This window comes from Carlito syrichta, unplaced genomic scaffold (assembly GCF_000164805.1).
Source record: "Carlito syrichta isolate Samal-C Ts95f unplaced genomic scaffold, Tarsius_syrichta-2.0.1 Scaffold303247, whole genome shotgun sequence".
Classification (NCBI taxonomy): Eukaryota; Metazoa; Chordata; class Mammalia; order Primates; family Tarsiidae; genus Carlito; species Carlito syrichta.
In genome coordinates this window covers 484,564-503,051 of record NW_007247343.1, presented here as the reverse complement: position 1 = coordinate 503,051, position 18,488 = coordinate 484,564, and the positions used below count along the sequence as shown (strand labels likewise).

Below are 18,488 nucleotides of genomic sequence, written 5' to 3'. Positions count from 1 at the left end.
ATATCAGCTTTGACCAAAGGAGACCCCTGGCCTCTCCCGGCCTCTTCCTGTGGTTCGTTGGCCCCCTCCCTTGGCTGCATGCTGCTCTTGGGGGGGAGGGGTGTCACTGTTGGGGCGCTCCCAGCCCTACCTCCGGCCCTTGCGACCACACCCATTCTCACTGTGAATCTCCCCGCTGGGGTCGGAGCGTTGGGCAGAGTTGGGGAGTGGGGAGGGGACTGAGCCAGCCGGAGGGCCCCCTGAACCCCTGCTCCCGCCCACCCCGGGACTGATAATGTGAAGTTCCTCATTTTGCACAAGTGGCACTAGCCCCAGGGCCAACCCTTCCCTCCTCAACCTTGACCAAGGGCAGGGAGTTCTGGAGTCGGAGGGCTGAGATAGCCCTGGCCTACCCGGTCTCCCACTCCGTGGTGTCCCCTCTCTTCCCTGGGGCCCCGGACCATATTTATTGCATGCGCCCCGGGCAGCCCCCCATCCTGAGCCCAGGCTGGGCTGGGCTGGAAACGTGGTCTCTTTAACTCCCTCCTCATTTGTATATTTCCTATCTTGTACACAGGCTCTTTCAGAGCCGCTTCCATTTTCTATACTCGAACCAAACAGCAATAAAGCAGTAACCAAGGACCCGGACCCTGCCACTCTCTTCTACCCTTGCACAAAGACCTGGGGTGCACCTGGCGGGTAGACAGAGCTGCTGTCACACAGGTGCAAATGCTGGGATCTGCCTCCCCTCCCCAGAAACAGATCAGCAAGAGGTCAGGTATTTTTCATAACTAAAAATTTATTAAGGAAACAAAACCAGTGCTGCAAGTGGGGCAGAAAGGAGAGATGGGTCTCCCTCCCACCCACTCAGTCATCAGTCTTCAGGCTGAGGAGAGAATCTCAAAAGAGGAGCCAGGGGACCCTGTACCCCCAAAGCCCAGGCTTCTGTGGCCCTGGGGGACTCATACCCCCAAACTATCGGCCTTGGCTCTCTTGCATAGTCCTCTTTCCTTCTGGCATAGTGCTGGGCCTTGGGGAGGGCACAGCCATGCTCCCATCCTCTGGGTAGACTGTATAGTCAAGACTGTGGGCTTTGCGGGATTCCCCACCAAGATTTACCTGCCTCCACCTAAAACCCTGTCTTCCCATATGTCCTCCTTATCTCTGCCCTGCGTTGGAGGAACTCATTCCCAGTAGAGGTTCTGAACATGGGTACCAGCTGCAGGGGCAACAAAAGGGCCCGTGCCGGTTCTTCTGGGAAGTTGAGGGCAAAGCTAGAAAAAGAGTAAAGACTCCAGGCTAGGCAATGCTACCTCCAGGCACTGGACTGCCTTACCTCGGGCTGGACTGAATAAGCTGGGAAGTTTCTCAGAGCACAAGGGCCTGGGTGGGAAAGCTGCACTAGGTTCTTGCCACAGGTAGCAGAGAAGGAAGATTTAGTGAGAACCCCATGACAAGAAACTGAGGTGAGGAAGTTGAAGGGATCAACCAGAAAGGGAAGGAGGGTGAGGGGATGTTCTGCAGGGAAGGAGGGTAAGGAGAGGGGAGAGGGGAACTGAGAAGAGTCTGAGGAAATTTCCTGAAGAAGGAACTAGAGTGAAAGGAAGGCCACTCTGGAAGCATGGGCCTAGGCCAGTTGTCCCTTTCCTCTAAGATCCATGACCGTCCGAGGGGAAAACAAGTGGCAAAGTGTGAGGGACCCAGAGTGATAAGTGCAGAAAGAGCAGCAAGATATGTGTGTGTGTTTGAGGTGGAGGGTGGAAGAGGGCTGCTGCAGGGACATGGTGTCCAGAGCCCGTCTTGGGTCCAGGGGAAAATCCAGGCCTCAGGGAGATGGAGAGACATACCTTGGACACTCTTCATTATATAACCAAAGCCTCTTGAACACATTCAAGACAGAGGTTCTAAAAATTAAAGGGATCTTGTGATTTCACTTGCATGTGATGGAAACTCTTAAACCCCTGCCCTGTCTCCACCGGAGAAAGTGGCTGAGTCCTTGGGTGAGAAGGACGTCCCCCAGCCTTGGAATGAGATGGGGGAAGGGAGAAAGGCTGGGAGCATGGGCGGACTATCTGGCTTGCCCACCTGCTGTCACTGTAGCCAGCCACCTCCCTGCTAAATCTTGGCAGCCCAGGAGGGTCCCAGCAGCTTCCACCCGACCCTTGGGAGGGGCTCTGTGAGGAGCAACTCCCCCACAGCATGGCCACGGCGTGGGTTGGAAGAGGATGGTTTATTGTCTAGGTGGATTGGTGGCTCAGGCACGTGGGCATCGTCTGTGCTACACTGGGCGCCTGGTGGCCTTTCAGGAGCGGTTCCATAAGAGTGGGCCCTGGCGTGGCCTCTTCAGCCCACCTGGGCCCATGTGAGGAAGGCTGGGATATCCCGCACAGGCACATTCCTTGTGAGCGCCTTCACACGCAGGTTCCGGTCATCTGTCAACAGCACCACCTCCCGCAGTAAACGAATTGGCTCCTCTGTTGCAGGAGAGAGCAGAAGGCCTTCACTGAGGACAGGAGGCAGAGGCACCGGCTGCCTCTTTCACCCTGGAGGGGAATGTGGTCCTGGGGGTGAGGTGCCAAGGCCAGCCATTTACTTGCCCTTCTACAAGTCCTTTCCTTCATCCAGGCTCCCAGCCTAGAGTGTCCCACCCCTACTGGCTTAGAGAGGGCTGTGCTGGGCTTCTGTGTTGGACCTCCCCACCTCCTACGCAGGTCTCTGTTCTGCCCATAACCGCTGGCCTCCATAGACCTGTCTTCCAGGACTCTGAACTGAAGGAGCAGAAGCAGCCCCTTGCCCTTTATGCCTTCTTACTGTATGGTTGGCTCTGGATCACCGTACCCCTCTTTTTTGCATATCCCCTCCCTCCTTCCCTCTTTCCCTCCCAAAGCCAGCAGATTGATGCTTTAGTCCTCCAGAGACAGAAAAGATGGAATAGAAAGTATATCCAGGGCTTCCTGATGTGGGGAGAGGTAGCTCTGAGAGCTCTGAGGAGAGAAGGGCAAGGTCCTCGGCAGAACAGTGCCAAGGGGGTTCGGAGGCTATGGCCAACTGATTTCCCCTACTAATAAAAATAATCCATATTTATGGTGAAAACCTCTAACAGTACAGATGAGTAACGGGAAAGGCAGAGTCAGGATTATCCTCCCAGGTCTCTGAAGATCTGTATATCCTTTCAGGTTTCTGTCTGCATATTTACAAGTACATACAAGTGTATATATAAACTTTTTTCCCCCTACAACATTGGGGTCATACCTACTTTATTCAGATTGAATATACTCAAAAGATCTTTTTATGTTGGCACAGATATCTTTCATTTTTAGAAGACTTTTTTTAGCACAATCTCTACACGACCTCTCTTTTCCTAATTCCCTAACCTTTAACATACTGGAGAGAACTTAAACTGAGGCCAAGCACTCATACAAGTGACATCTCCACTCCTGGCATGTCTGCTTGGGTGGCAAGTCCATTCCTCAGTCCCAGTCTGGAGATTTTCTGATGGAGGTCCGGCAGACAGAAAGGCACAGGAAATGTCCTGTGGTGCTCACTGACTACGTGGGCTGGCAGGGATGGGGGACTGCAAATATCTATGCCTGACCTGAGTAATTTCAGGCTTGCCAGCTCCAGGCAGAGAGTCTGAGAACTGGCTTTCAGCCTGGGGAGGAGATTGGGGAGCAAGGGAGGGCGAGTTTGTGGGGTTGGTGGTGGTGAGACAGGAGTGGGGGAGGAAGGAGGGTGTGATGGGAGGCAAGGGGCTGTGGTGGGTGGAGGAAACAGGGAAGTGGCCCTGGGTAAGGGGATGCTTGGACTTATTCAGCTGCCTGGGTTGGGCCCCTCTGTGGTGCAAGTATGGGTTGGGGCGGTGGTGTGCAGCGCTACGGGGAGCTCCTAGCTGCTGTCTGAGTCTGTCTGCAGCTCTACCATTCCTGCCCTGGGCCTCAGACCAGGAGAGTCCCAGGCCTTAGGTCAGCCAACCAAGGCCTGGCGTTGCTGGCAGGGGTCTGCAGGGGTTTCTGTGGATACTTTGAGACATTTTTAACAATAAACATCCTCTGTTTTGACACTGGTAACTTCACTTTGTTAGAAACCAGAGACTGTCATCTTGTCAGGCCCCATCCGCCATAATCCACATGATTTTAAAATTCAACATCGTTTACACATAAACATTTGGTGACGGTTTCTCTGTGAATCTGACAAGTTAATCTGCTAAGAATTCACACTGACAAATGGGGTTTGATTACACCAGCCGTTGCTGATGTAATTCTGATAGGGGCGGTCCCCAGGATGGCAACGGGTTCCTGCAGGCTGTTTAGGGTGAAGTGGGGGGTGGGAGGACTAGTGGGGCCAAAGCCAAAATGTGTCTGTGCTAAGAAAGAAAAGTTCTGAGGCTGGGGTGGGGCCTAGCCGTATTGGAACTACACTTCCCAACAAGGCCTTCTGCAATCCTGCCTACCTTGCCCTCAGGAGGTATCCCTCTAAGAATCTCCCTAGGGGCAGAGCACATGCTCCTCTGGCTCAGCCAGGACTCTTTTTTTTATCACTTTAATGCTTCAGATCTGGTCCTAAGGGACATACAAGTCATGTGGCAGGACCTCTCTGAGAAACAGCAGTTGTGGACTTGTTACCAGTCCCCAGAACAGAGATAAATGCAGGAGTGAGGGGATGAGCTAGCATGGGAGGAAAAGAGGCAGGAGAGAAGACAACCCCCAGAGCAGCTTGAAAGCCAGCGCTAGGAGCACGAACAGAAAGCAAAGAGGAGCAGCAGGGACAGAAAGAAAATGACAAGAGACTCTATATGTAAACAGAAACCAAATGGTGAGCACTGCCCACTCTGAAGATTACACTAACCTAAAGGATCTTTGGAATTCCTTCTAGAAGAAGAAATGTCAGAATCCTGGAGGAACAGAAAATCCCTGAGCATCACTGACCTGTGGGGTCATGTATGAAGGAAAGCTCGGGGTCTTGAGGGTGAGGTGGTCAAGTACTTAGAAGAAAGTCCCAAGGGGCCTTTGGCCCAAAGATGGGATTCTGCTCACCAGAAAGGTCTTGAAAACTGGACTGAGGGCTGTCCTCAAGTTCTCACCTGCCTCCAAGTCCAGCCAGCCTGCCAAGTGCTGCAGCTCACAAGCGAAGAGACCAGGAAGAAAGGCCAACTACCCACTGGGGAAGTACCTTGGCCTGATGTAGGGTAAACATTCAGGGATGAACTGAGAGTGTAGGAAGGTAAGCAGGGCCAAGAAAAGGGAGTATGCCCCAAAGACCACTGGGGGGCTGTCCTCCTCAGAGCTGCAGAGGGCTGGGCTCAGAAGAGCATAGCCAGAATAAGCTATACTGTATCATAAAGATATTCTTGCTTTCAGAGGAAACTAGCTGAGGACCCAAGAAGGGAAATAGATGCACAGTAAGTAAGTGGAAAAGCTCACTCACAGCCTAGAGTTGGGCTTCCTGGGCGAGGCTCATCCTTAGTTGGCACAGGGTTCACCTGACATCCCCTGGAGGTGGAGGGATCAGCTATAACAGGGAGGTCTGAACTCAGGCTTGAGCTCTGATTCCTTAGACTTCCAGGTCAAAGTCAGCAGAGGGACCCTTCTAAGGGGCTGAGGATGGCTAGGATGAGGCAGGGCAGTAGGGATGGATGATCCTGAGGCAGAAGCAAAGCTGTACCTTTGCTGGTGGGCATGAAGTCCTTAGCCTTGTCTTTGCAGTAGTGGAGACAGCAGGAGAGAATCAGGTCATCATTGTTGCCCTAAAGGAAGATAAGTATGAGAAGCACCACGGGGCAGGAAGGGATGCTAATGCAGAGGAGGCAGAAATATACTCTGCCTCTGGGGCCCCTGGAAGGGCCACATCCCAGAGTCCCTCCCATACATCATCTGGGACTGATGGAATGGGTCTAACTAAACTAAGAATGTTCTAGGGGATAAGGAACTCCCCCTCCTCCTCGATGGTGGCTGCCTCTTCAGCTGCCTAGGCTGATGGGTCTTCCTTTAGCCCCTCCTTCCTGGAGATCTTGTTCTGAAGGTTAGCTGTGGGTTTCCCCTCCCTCCCAGGGGTCTTACCAGCTGGCCAGTGATATCCTCACTGCGGAAGGCGATAGATTCAAGTTCATTACCACGGCTGGTCAGGGCCCGGAGGCAAGAGTCCCGACTCTCGAATCGACGCTCAAGGAAATCGATAGACCTGCGGGCCTTTTCTTGGACCACACGGGCATAGCCCCCAGCCCGGTGGTCTGTCTCCTGCCCCTTGGCCAGGCCGTCCAGCTCATTGATCACTGATGAGACAGAGCCCCACAAGGTATCAGCCTCAGCAATTATGTCTGCCTTCATCCTAGGCCTTTGTCCACTTTCCCAGAATCCATCCTTCCCCACAGGAGTCTTCCAGTGAAAACTAGGACTGGAGGGGGAGTTTGTGGGGACGGGAAGTGTTCTGGACTATATCCCCTTTTTTGCCTTTTTTCCTGGGTCCTGCCCTCCCCCGGGAGGAACTTAAAGGGATTTTCTGGAGTTGCTGTATTCAGAAGAAACCTGGCCCCTCTATCGCATTCCTTGGTTACAGGATCAAAACGACATGGTCCCTCAGGAAAGGCAAGATTATGTGGCAGCTGAAAGGAAAATGAGGCACTTTCCCTCATATACATGGGCTTCTAACCACCGCAGTCAAAGAGGGGCAAAGTTCTATGCTCCACCCCCCTGGCAGAGTGCAAGGAGGTCACCATGGAGGAAGCGGCAGTCATAGCCTCATTGCAAGCACTCTAGTATTCCTCAAAACCATACTCTTGGCACATCTACCTTTTCTGATACTGCATGTATGTATGTGGGGTAGAGTGGGGTGTGTGTGCCTGCCTGCCTATGTGTCTGAGACACAGCTTCATTTTCTGGTGAAGATTCTTTCCAAAATTCCAGCCAAAAGCCTGAGGTCAAGTGGGAAATATGCACTCCTTGGGGGCTCCGGGAAAGTTTGGGGTCTGAGGCCTCTCCATAGTACAGTGATTCATGGCTCAGGGAGTCGGCATGACCATGCTGTTCCATGGTGAGCCTGGCACTCATTGTCTGGGTATTCAGAGACACTTTCTGGAAAGGGCCCATGTGGGAATACACACACACACACACACATACACACGCGCGCACACGCGCGCCATGCTTTCAGCAACCTGAACCTGTAGTGTTCACATAATGCATGGCTGAGGTTGGGGGGCAGTGGTGGATGAGTGTATATGGTACAGCAAATAGAACATCAAACAAGAAAAACTGGTATTCTATCCCAAAATCTGCTTTCCTGCTTCCAAACTAAACAGGCTTCAAAGAGGAAGCTTGTTTGTGCTTCTGCACCAGGCGGAGCTTCTCAATGCTGGGGTCAGGCCTAAGGAACACAGAGCAGGTTAAAGAGCACAAGAAACAAGCAGGGAAAGCTGTCAGCTTAACCCTTTGCTGCTCTAGGCATAGGGCATGAATCCACTAAGGAAAGCATCAGTGAATAGGCGCCCTCCTCTTACAGCCCCTGAGAGAGTTCAAGGACCTGCCCAGCTAAGGCAGGTTTAAAGAGGTTGGCCTATATGGCTACAACAGAGTGGTCAGTTTCCAGCACCCCTTGGGAATCATCTATTTGTTCTGCATGTACCCTCTGGGTTTTCTCAAGTATTTGCTCCCTCCCCACCAAATCTGGATTTCCTTACTAAACCATAAGCTCCTCAGGGCCAAGGTGAACAGCTCTGCCTTTCACTGGATCTCTCAAGAACAAGGAGATTGAGTACATAGTTGAGGCACAATCTGCTGGTGACTAAGAACTCTGCTAACCTGGGATGATGTCTAAGGCCTCTTCAGAGTCTTTGGGGGCTTCTGAGATATCAGCAACCCTCTCTCAGTTATACCATTTCCTGACCATTTAGCAAAAAACGGACCAGTTCACTTTCCTCTGAAAACGTCCCGAGTAGAAAAGCACAGAGACACATGATCCTGAAAGGCACCCGCCCCAGGACCCTAGTGAGGGCAATGAGGAAGCCTGGAACATGATGGTCTTGCTGCTCTGCCTTGGTGACAGAATTCACTCTACTTTTGAAGAACAAAAAAAAACCTTCCCTTAAGTCTAAGGGCCTGAATTTAAGAGGTTCTGGCCAGGCCACATGGGGAGGGGGAAGGAAGACGGGGAGGGTGGAGGCGGAGAGGAGGGCTGCTTCAGTGCCAACATTCTCAGGTGGTGCTAACGTGTTTCCCACAACCCCCCAGGGTTCTGCAGCCTCTGCAGGGGCGGATGTTTCCTGCCCTTTGTTTCCACCCACATCTGGCACTAAGACACTTGGGACTGGGTGGGAAGGCCCAATGGAACATCTTGGCATGAATGTCAAAGGTAACTGGCAGGCAGACTGCCAGTCTGGTGGCTTTTCCAGAGGACAGGGCTCTCAAACTTGCTCCAAGTGGCTGCTGAGAAGGGGACATGAACAAGCCTAGGCTTCCCAATCATCTTCCAGACACTCTCCCTCCATATCAGACCTATCATCTAAATCAGTTACATTAGACAGGAGTTCAGAGCCCAAACCCCACCCTGAGGCTAACCCACCACAGAGCTCCAAGAACTAAGGGTACCCAGACAGTTTCCTGGAGACAACTCTGCTGGGCTCCTTTAGCCAGGGGGTAGAAAAGCAAGCTAGCTAGGTCCTGGGATCCTAACCCTGTACCAGCACCAATGACCAGACAGTGGTAAGGGCCCAAATGGTAGGAATCTACAGGCATGGGCCAAGAGCTTGCTTGGAGGGTTCCCATTGGCCTGGCTTTAGGGTGACACTGCCCAGAAGAATGCTACCTCGAACCAACAGAATGATCATGAAAAGCTACAAGACAATCAGACCAAAGGCATCTAACCACTTCAAAATCCTCCCAGCTTCCCTGCCAGACCACCCAGCAGCACTGCCGTTATCTGCCAGGGCTGAGTGTTTACCAATAACGGGAACCAGCTTTGCTGTTTTACTGCAAGCTTTATAAGGATAAAAACAAGGGCTGGGCTCATGCAGCCTTTGGTTGCTGGGACACAGGAGTCCATTTGCTCAAGCAGTTTAAGCCATGGATCAGCCATAATAATTTGAACTGCTTTGATTATTAAACAATTTTCCTTGCCCCACGCATTCCCTACTTCCCTGCAAATCCTGTCTTACACACACACAGCAGGGCTCTGCCTGCCGGGCCCCCAGGCCTTGGGGCCTGTGTGTAGGGGGGCTGCTGTACACATGCAGGGCTGCTCTGCCCTTCCCGCCTGACTCACCGATGAGGGGCACCACCAGGATGTACTTCCTGCTCTCCAGCAGCCGTGCCAGACTAGCCAGGTGGTCAATGAAGCCATTGGTATCTGGTACGAGGAACAAAGGTCTGATCTCGAGCTCCATCTGCCTCATCTGACTCTGGTCCTCCAGGACAGCCTACAGGGATGCAGAACGGTGAGTGAGCCAGAGAGTGAGCAGGCAAGTGGTGAGTGAGCCAGGGCCCTGACTCGACAGTGTGTCAGCATCCTGTCCCCATGAACCTTTTCCCCCTCCAGAGGAACAACTAACCCATCAGGCCTGAGGGACAGGCCCAAAGGCTGAGCACAGCACTGCAATCTAAATCAACAGACACCAAATGGTCCAGGGAATAGGGTGTGGCTAAAACCCTGCCTGGGACTGAGAAAGGACCCTGACAGTATTCAAAATAACAAGTCTCTGAAAGTAAGACCTTGTGTTAAAACTCAAAAAGGGAGTTAGGTTCCTTGGATAGAAGTGGCTTCACATATATTATCTAGGCAGCATATGGAGGGATACTTCTCAATTCAGACACTTGGGAATATCCAGACAGAATCTGTCATTTCTTTTTTTTTTTTATTTTGAGTCAGATTCTCACTCTGTTGCCCCAGCTGGATGGCATGCTCATGACCCCCACAACCTTGACCCGCTGGGTTCAGGCAATCCTTCCGCCTCAGCCTTCCAAGTAGCTGGAACTACAGGCATGCACCACCACACCCAGCTAATTTTTTTGGATTTAATATAGAGATGAAGTCTTGCCAAGTTGCCCAGGCTGGTCTCAAATCCCTGGGCTCAGGCAATCATCTCACCTTAGCCTCCCAAAGTTCTGGGATTACAGGCTTGAGTCACTGCACCTGACCATGTTATTTCAATTTACTTAATTATGTAGCTAGGGCTGGGCACGGTGGCTCACACCTATAATCCTAGCACTTTGGGAGGTTGAGGTGAGAGGATTGCCTAAGCCCATGGGTTCGAGACCAGCCTGGGCAACTTGGTGAGATCTCATCTCTACAATAAATCAAAAAATTAACTGGGCATGGTGACACATGCCTACAGTTCCAGCAACTTGGAAGGCTGAGGCAGAAGGATCGCCTGAGCCCAGTGGGTCAAGGCTGTGGTGGCCATCAGTGTGCCAATGCACTCCAGCCTGGGTGACAGGGCGAGACTCTGACTCAAAAAAAATTATGTAGCTAAAACAAAACACAAAACAATGAAATTAATTTAAAAAATTAGCTGAGCCGGGTGCAGTGGCTCAAGCCTAAAATCCCAGCACTTTGGGAGGCCGAGGTGAGAGAACTGCCTGAGCCTGCGGGTTTGAGACCAGCCTGGACAACTTGGCAAGATCTCGTCTCTACAATAAATAAAAAATTAGCCAGGTGTGGTAGCGTGTACCTGTAGGTCCGGCTACTTGGAAGGCTAAAGTGGGAGGACTGCCTGAGCCCAGCAGATTGAGGCTGCGGTGGCTGTGAGTGTGCCACTGCATTCCAGCCTGGGTGACAGAGTGAGACATCAACTAAAAAAAAGAAATTAGCTGGATATGGTGGTGTGTGCCTGTAGTCCTAGGTACTCGGGAGTTTGAGGTGGAAGGATCGCCTGAACCCAGGAAGTCTAGGCTGGGGTGAGCTGTGATCATGCCACTGCACTCCAGCCTGGGTGAAAGAATGCAACCCCAACTCAAATAAATAAATAAATACACAAACTCAAAATACAACAAAATTAAACTCAAAGGCATTAGAAAAGAAGTGATGCTGACACCTATTTTCTTTTTGGAGTTGGAGTCTCATTCTGTTGCCCAGACAGGAATGCAGTGGCACACTCAAGGCCACCGCAGCCTCAACCTGCTGGGCTCAGGTGATCCTTCCACCTCAGCCTTCCAAGTAGCTGGAACCACAGGAGTGTGACATCACACCCAGCAAATTTTTTTAAAAAATTTATTGTAGAGATGAGGTCAGGCAATCCTCTCACCTCTGCCTCCCAAAGTGCGGGGATTACAGGCATGAGCCATTGCTTCTGGCCTGATGCTGTCACTTATTAATATCAAACAAAGTCTCTTGCAGCAGTAGGAGTCCATGCAATGTGATAAATTAACACTCAATTCATGTGTTTGCCAAGAGCAATTCATGTGTTTGCCAGGCTGATCACAAATGCTACTACCTTCCCCTTGATTGGTGCAACGTTTGCTAAATATTGGTTTTTTTTTTTTTTTTTGAGTTGGAGTTTCAGTGTCGCCCAGACTGGAGTGTAGTGGCATACTCACAGCCACTGCAGCCTCGACCTGCCAGGCTCAGGCTATCCTTTCGCCTCAGTCTTCCAAGTAGCTGGACACAAGTGTGCGCCACCACACTCAGCTTATTTTTTGATTTATTGTAGAGATGAGGTCTCGTCAAGTTTTCCGGGCTGGTCTCTAATCCCTGGGCTCAGGCAATCCTCTTGCCTCGGCTTCCCAAAGTGCAGGGATTACAGACTTGAGTCACTACGCCCGGCTCTTTTTTTTTTTTTTTTTTGAGTCACAGTCTCATTCTGTTGCCCAGGCTGGAGTGCAGTGGCACACTCACAGCCACCACAGCCTCCTCGACCTGCTGGGCTCAGGCAATCCTTCCGCTTCAGCCTTCCAAGTAGCTGGATAAATAAGTGTGCACCACCACACCTGGCTAATTTTTTTAGTTCATTATAGAGACGAGGTCTTGCCAAGTTGCCCAGGCTGATCTCGAACCCTTGGACTGAGGCAATCCTTTTGCCTTCGCCTCCCAAAGTACTGGGATTACAGTTGTGAGCCTCCACACCAGGCCCTAAATGTTGCTCTTTTCTGTTCTACTTTCACTCCTCTACCACAGTTCTGTATAAGCTTTACTATTATTTATTTAATGTTTTTCTTTAAATTGACTAAGTCAGTCACTTCTTTTGCTTAGCCTCTTCTTTAGCAACAACATGCGTGGTATCAGGGATTTGACAGCCTAGTCATATGTTCACCAGTGCAAGCTAAATTAACAATAAAAAGTCAGAGAGTCTCCTCTGCACTATTAGTGGTCTGGGCACCAGCCTTCACTCCTCAACAAACATGTGGCCCAGGGCTTGTCTGTCGTAGGGACTTCCACATTTCTCAGGGAAGCTCAACGCACATCTATGAAAACCCAATATTCTTGACTGACAGCTTTACATATGTGGCAGTGGCCCTTCAAGATAGGCTCTGCATATGTCTGTCACTAGTCATGGTCACTATTGTGCTGCTTCCTCTTCTGGGGATCATGGCCAAGAACTGATATGCTGGCATCTGCACAGACAGTGTGATCCCTGTGTAGGGAGGCAGAGGGTACCAACACAAACCTGGCAGGGACCAGAACAGCAGGTCCCAGCCCTATTACGCCCTCTCATGGCCTTCTGCCACACAGCAATTTGCAAGGACAGAAGCAGGCATGGGGCAAAAGTGGATGTGCGTGCCAACTGAGATGGGACCCATAATGCTGAGCTCTAGCCACCAACAGTCAGTGAGGAGGCTGCTCAGGTTTCACTGACAATGACAGTAAAACTGAAAGGGCATGCCTTCAAATGATGGGGGTGGCTTCTCTGTGACCTGCCAGGGACCTCTCCCTATGAGTAAGTTGTTGCTGCCACTGCCACCACAGTTGGTAGAAGGCACAGGCCACAGGATGCTGGCAGGCATGAGAGATGCAGCTGAGAGGCCCAGTCTGCTGAAGGCTTCCTAGCGATCTCATCTTATGAGGGGAAAGCACCACTGCTGCTGGCCACCTTCCCAGGGGACATGGATCAATGCCCCTCCCCACAGGGCTGCCACCTGGAGGGTGATACACAATCCACCAAATTTGGTTTGAGTGTTTTGTAAGTACAGGTAATGGTCCCCACTCAGGTTTGATGAGCAACTCTCCGCCCTTTCTCCTCTTGTAGAGGGAGCATCAGCATTCTTATTCCTCATTTTCCCAGGTCTTGGCTTCTCCACCTGGCTCTTCTGCTGCCAGGCATGCTTTTCCTGATACCCCAAATCTGTCTTTCTGTGTGAGAGGGGTCAAAACAAGCATAGCCCAGGGAGGATGGGGAACACTGGTACCTGCAGTGACAGAGGCTCAGGGTCTTTACTGTGCATTGAACCTCTGCCACTGCCCCCACTGAAACTCCTCTCACACCTCAGTTTTCCTGCCTTGAGAAATGACACTTCAGCCCTGGTTTGATTCTATCAAGGAAGTAGAACGGACTGCCTTTTTTTTTTTTACCCTGTGTGAATAATTAGCTCCTAAGACCTTGTACCATCCTATCACTATTGCTGGCAGTAGGCAGGAGGGGCTTTAAGCCAGGTAGCCAAAGGAGACTGGGGGCAAACTGAGTCTATCTGTATGCTCTGATGTTAGGAGAAAAATCTAGAAGCAGGGTCCAGGGAAGTTCGAACTTCCCTGGGTTCTTAGAGCTCTGGCTCATGGCCAGAAAGGTGAATAGGCCACAGCTTTTCAGGGAGGTGGCAGTCCTACTGGTTCCCTGGAGGTGGGGTGGGACCAAGCTGTGTGAGGGTGGTCAGAGCTGTGCTGCCATCATCCGGTCTCAGGGACACCCACAGACAACTTCCCTTAACCTGGCTCTGCCCAGTGAGTCACCACACAACTACTTCCTGTTCCCCACATACCCTTATGGAGTCTCAGGAGATTAGATGAGGTTGCTCCCTCTTTTCCTGGGGTACCAGTGGGCCTCTGGGAGTCACACTTATGTCACAAGACTGGCTCAGCCCCACTAAAAAGAATGGCGGACTTAAGAGAGCCTGAGAATCCACAGTTACTCTCCTATGGGTGCCTGTATTTCCGGCCCTTTCTGAGTGGCGCGCTGTGTGTGTCTGTGTGTGAGTGTGTGTGTGTGCGCGTGCATGCGCATGTTTAGCATTTGCCCTCCCAACTTTTCCAGATTTTACCCGTCAGATTCCTGGCAGCTGTGCACGGCGCCTGTGCCGGCCGTCACGTCCCATTCTGATCTCTGGGTCGCATGGTGAGAGAAGGACACAGGATGCGCAGGGAGTGAAAAAGTGATGTCGGTGGGGAGAGTGCCAAGTCCCTACTCTCAGCCATAGGACTCTTGGGGAGAAGGGGGAAGCATGCTGCTGTGGAGTTCAGAGGCCGGTAGTGAGATTTATTTTTGTTTGTATGAGTAAAAGGCTGCAGAAGCCTCTGGTGGGGGTGAGAGGGGTGCAATTGGAATGCTGTGATTCAGACAAACTGGCCCTGGCCTGGAGTCAAGCGTGCTGACCCGGAAGGAGAGTTTCATAGAAACCCTTCTAACTGCAGCAAAGGTTGGGCCACAAGGATCCTTGGACAGTATACTGGGAACCCAAGGAAAGCATGGACACTGAATCAGATTGGTAGCAATAAGGATTAAGTTGGCACAGAGTGTGAAAGAGAAAAATAACTTAATTCTGTTTCTAGAAGGCACTAAAGAACCAACTTTCTCTGAGGTATGGGAGCTTCCTGGAGAAAACTGGCAGAGAACTGGGAAAGATAAAATACACAATAATATCGAAGGAAGAAGCTAACAGGCTTGAGTTCCCAGGAAGGACTCTTTTCCAGGTTGTTTCTTCTATTCAAGGGGGTGATTTTATGATGCTGACCCACTGAAAATGGAGACACTGAGAATGATACGTAAGAGCAATGCAATTAGCTGTGGAACTTGGAGAACCCAATCATGAAGCAGAGCCAGACCAGGAAAAGGCATTCTTAGGTCTCCTTTCTGCTTAGGGGCTTAGGAGCTCCACATGAAGTATGTCTGCTTTCTTCCCTCTATGAGCCATTCTGGGCGTCTCTGGCTACAGCGATGTCTTCACCAAAAATCAGAAGTTTTGTAACACAGCAAATTCCCACATCCATCTTGTATATGAAAGTACCTAGCAAAGTGCCTGACACATGTATTAATCAATAAATGTCAGTTTCCTTTCTTCCTGCCCAACTATATTTTTTATTTTCTATGTATCCAGGAAGATACATATCTGGGGAAACCACTAGGGAACAGAACTGGGGGTGGGAAGGGGAGGATTTCTATTATAAGACTCTCTCTCTATATGTATGTGTACACCAGGGGTGTTTTCTATGTATTACATTTCAAAGTCAAATTGGATTATGGTAGCAATGTGTAACTGCAGAAGTCAAACATGACTTGTATTCATCTTTTGTTGTCAGTATATAGTAAGTATTATAATTTTAATATGGTTTTCCTTTCTTAAAATGTGTATATATTTTTTGGCACTCTCTCTCTCTCTCTATATAGACATAGATATATACACACACATGCACACACAAACTGTGTGGATATAAATAAAAAATGAAAATAACAAAAAAAAATAGAAACGACTGGTGAAGTAACTACTGGCAGGCAGTTCCTTCTAAAGGTACCAGAAATCAAAGGGAACAGATACTGCATCTGCTGCAGAAGGCAGGCTGAGTCACCAGCAACTTCCCTGGGAATAAGAAGGTTGGCATCTTCATTTGAGATACGTTGCTAATGGAAAAACTGCTGCTTTAAATCTCTTTTCTGGATGTCCAAACATACCACAGAGCTTAACATATACTTGCTTTCCTTTTTAAAATGATAACTATGACAACTTGTTTGTTTTTTCTTATTGTGTTATGAGGGTTGATCTTCTTTTCAAACTAGACCGTAAGGTGCTCAAGACCTGCCTACTTTTACTTATATATTTGTTTGTTTGTTTGTTTGTTTGTTTGAGTTGGAGTCTCATTCTGTTACACCCAGGCTGGAGTGCATGGCATGCTCATGGCCACCGCAACCTTGGCTATCCTTCTACTTCAGCCTTCCAAGCAGCTGGAACTACAGGCATGTGCCACCATGCCTGGCTAATTTTTTGATGTATTGTAGAGACGAGGTCTCACCAAGTTGCCCAGACTGGTCTCAAACCCCTGGGCTCAGAAATTGCCTACTTTTCTTGCAGTTTCTTTTACAATACATTGCATAGAGCTCGGTATATAGCAAGCTTGATCACAGGACTTCAATGAACTACATCACTGAGTCTCAGAGTTGAAGGTCACTTAAAGATAATCTGATTGAATTTTAACTGATAACTCCTGCTCTGAAAAAGCCAAAGAAGTGTGCCCTTTCCTGATGGAGAGGTAGTGGAAGGACTAAGCCTAACACTTCTGTGCTTGCTCCAAGCAGCAGCCTAAGACTGTTTCAGACAATGGCCTGGTCATTCTGCAGACAGGACCCCACGTATGCTACTGGAACCAGGGAAGCAGAAGCAGCTGGAACAAACTGGAGGCCCATTGCTGCAGTTTTTGAAGAAGCTGGAGTGGGCTGGGGTGGGAAGGGCGGATGCCCGGCTCTGCAGGCTGATGTGCTTTCCTGTCCTGGTGTGAACGTGCCCCTGGCCTGGTAGAATGCTGGCTCCCACCCTGCCTCCGACAGCTAGGAGCCAGGGCTGAGTGTCTGCTTTCCGCTAGCTTCCATACAGGTGTGGGGGGCTCTGTGCATACCCCATTGTTCCACAACAGCCCCCCCTAGCTGGGTGGCAGTATGAATGGACTGAAGCTATATTTAGAGTGAAACTCCTGGGGCCACCACAAAGGAGTGACTGCATCTTCAGGAGGGCGGGTAGGCGGGAAGGGGACAGAGGAGTTAAGCTATTTTCAGAACACATGTCACTGCTGGCTACAGAGCAAGACTGTGGCCATAATGCTGAGGGAAACAATAGCTGTGGCCAGAGGAAGAGCCTGTTATGTTTCAGGTGGGATGTTTGCAACTGCTCAGGAAACCTGACCCCGCCCGACAGCAGCACAAATCACAGCATAGCCTCATGGAGGCAGAGAGGGGATTCACAGGACCAGGGCCAGTATGAGGTACCAAGAGGCCACACCTCACGCCTGGAGGAGGATGATTCTCAGTGACTGCTTTGCCCTGGGGGCCTGGTTAGGAATGAAATACTTCTGACCAATTTCCTAGACAAACTGTGTACCCTGCTTTGGTGGCTGGATATCTCCCAAGAACGGTAATGGGAATGAAAAGAACTCAGGCAAAAAGCAGCAAGGTGGGCAGGACCAACCCAAAATGAGGAGCTGTCTCAGGCAACAAGGCAAAACTGGGCTGAGCCGGAGAGTGTGGTCTCAAACCCCTGGGTGGGCGGACTTGGCGCCCCCGGCATCCAGGGGCCTGCTGGGGTCCTGCAGCTCCAGCTGCACAGGCCCTGAGAGCTCCCCACACCCCTTTTCTGACCTCCAGTCGGCCCTACTCACCAGCCTCTGTACAACGCCGGAAGCAGGGAGGGACAGGCTGTGGAGGGAGGCCAGGCCTCACCTCCCCCCATCCCCACAGATGAGCTTAGGCCCAGGGGTCTAGGTAAGAGCAGGGAAGTGGGGGTGTGGCTACAGCCCCAGATTTCACTTGGACTTTATAGCCATCATGGGGGCCAGGAGGATTTTTTTCAACCCCATCTTCATATCCCTTTCCCCAAACATGTGTGGTTCCTGTTTTGCTGCATCTGTAAAAGGCGCTGGGAGCTAGGGACTTGCCTTACACCTCTCAGTTAACACCCTGGAGACTGATGGAGTTCAGAGCAGTGTAATTTACAGCCCATCTCTCCGATCTTAATTCACTCGATGCTCCTTTCTTCCTTATTGTATTAGTGTGACCCAGGTACCTGCCAACAATAATGGCCTCTCTAGCTAGGAGCCTCTCCCCCACTCCCAGGACAATTTATACCTTTTCCTTGGGATTTTCCCCCCTTAAATTAAACAAAAAGAGGAAAAATAAGAAAAGGTTAACATGGGTTTGGAGCGCTGAAGCCCCCGTGGTTCTGGGCAGGGAGCCAATGGCCCGAGGGCACACACATGTGTGTGCTCTCCCAGAAGGGCCTTCACCGGCCCTGTTTTACAGCCACCTCGGCACAGACTCCAGGGTTCACGCATATGGCCAGACAGATGTGTCTGGCTTACGTTCAAGGCTGGAAAATGAAGAATTATGGAAGTGAAGGGCCCCGGGCATTAAAGAAAGGGAGGGGGAAGGGAAGGAGGGAATTTTTCCTCTGCTGAGAAATCCTCCTGTGGCTGCGAGGCTGGAGGAAGGAGGCTGACAGGAGGCAGGGCCACAGCCCGGTGCTTGTGGAGCCTGTTCTTAAAGGGGCCACAACAACCCAACCCAAGCTCTGGCTGGCCCACAGCAGGTCCTCAATACCTGGGCCTACGCAGACTCCTTAGAAGCTGATGGGAGTCGGTGCGGTGGCTCAAGCCTATAAACCCAACACTTTGGGAGGCTG

At 50.8% G+C, this 18,488-nt stretch overlaps 1 protein-coding gene across 3 annotated transcripts in view; it reads right to left on the bottom strand.

The window, feature by feature from the left end:
* Positions 1-758: 758 nt before the first annotated feature.
* Positions 759-18,488, bottom strand: part of SMG6 (SMG6, nonsense mediated mRNA decay factor) — a 259,896-nt gene continuing 242,166 nt past the window's right edge. For 2 of the 3 annotated variants that reach the window (XM_008058211.2, XM_008058212.2), the window contains 4 exons: positions 9,229-9,382; positions 6,036-6,247; positions 5,641-5,722; positions 1,598-2,453 (listed from right to left, as the gene is read on the bottom strand). In XM_008058211.2, coding sequence (XP_008056402.1) covers positions 2,323-2,453; positions 5,641-5,722; positions 6,036-6,247; positions 9,229-9,382 — 579 coding nt within the window. In that variant the 3' untranslated portion in view covers positions 1,598-2,322. Of the gene's footprint in view, positions 2,454-5,640; positions 5,723-6,035; positions 6,248-9,228; positions 9,383-18,488 lie in introns of all 3 variants that reach the window. The other variant, XM_008058210.2, reaches the window with a different exon arrangement.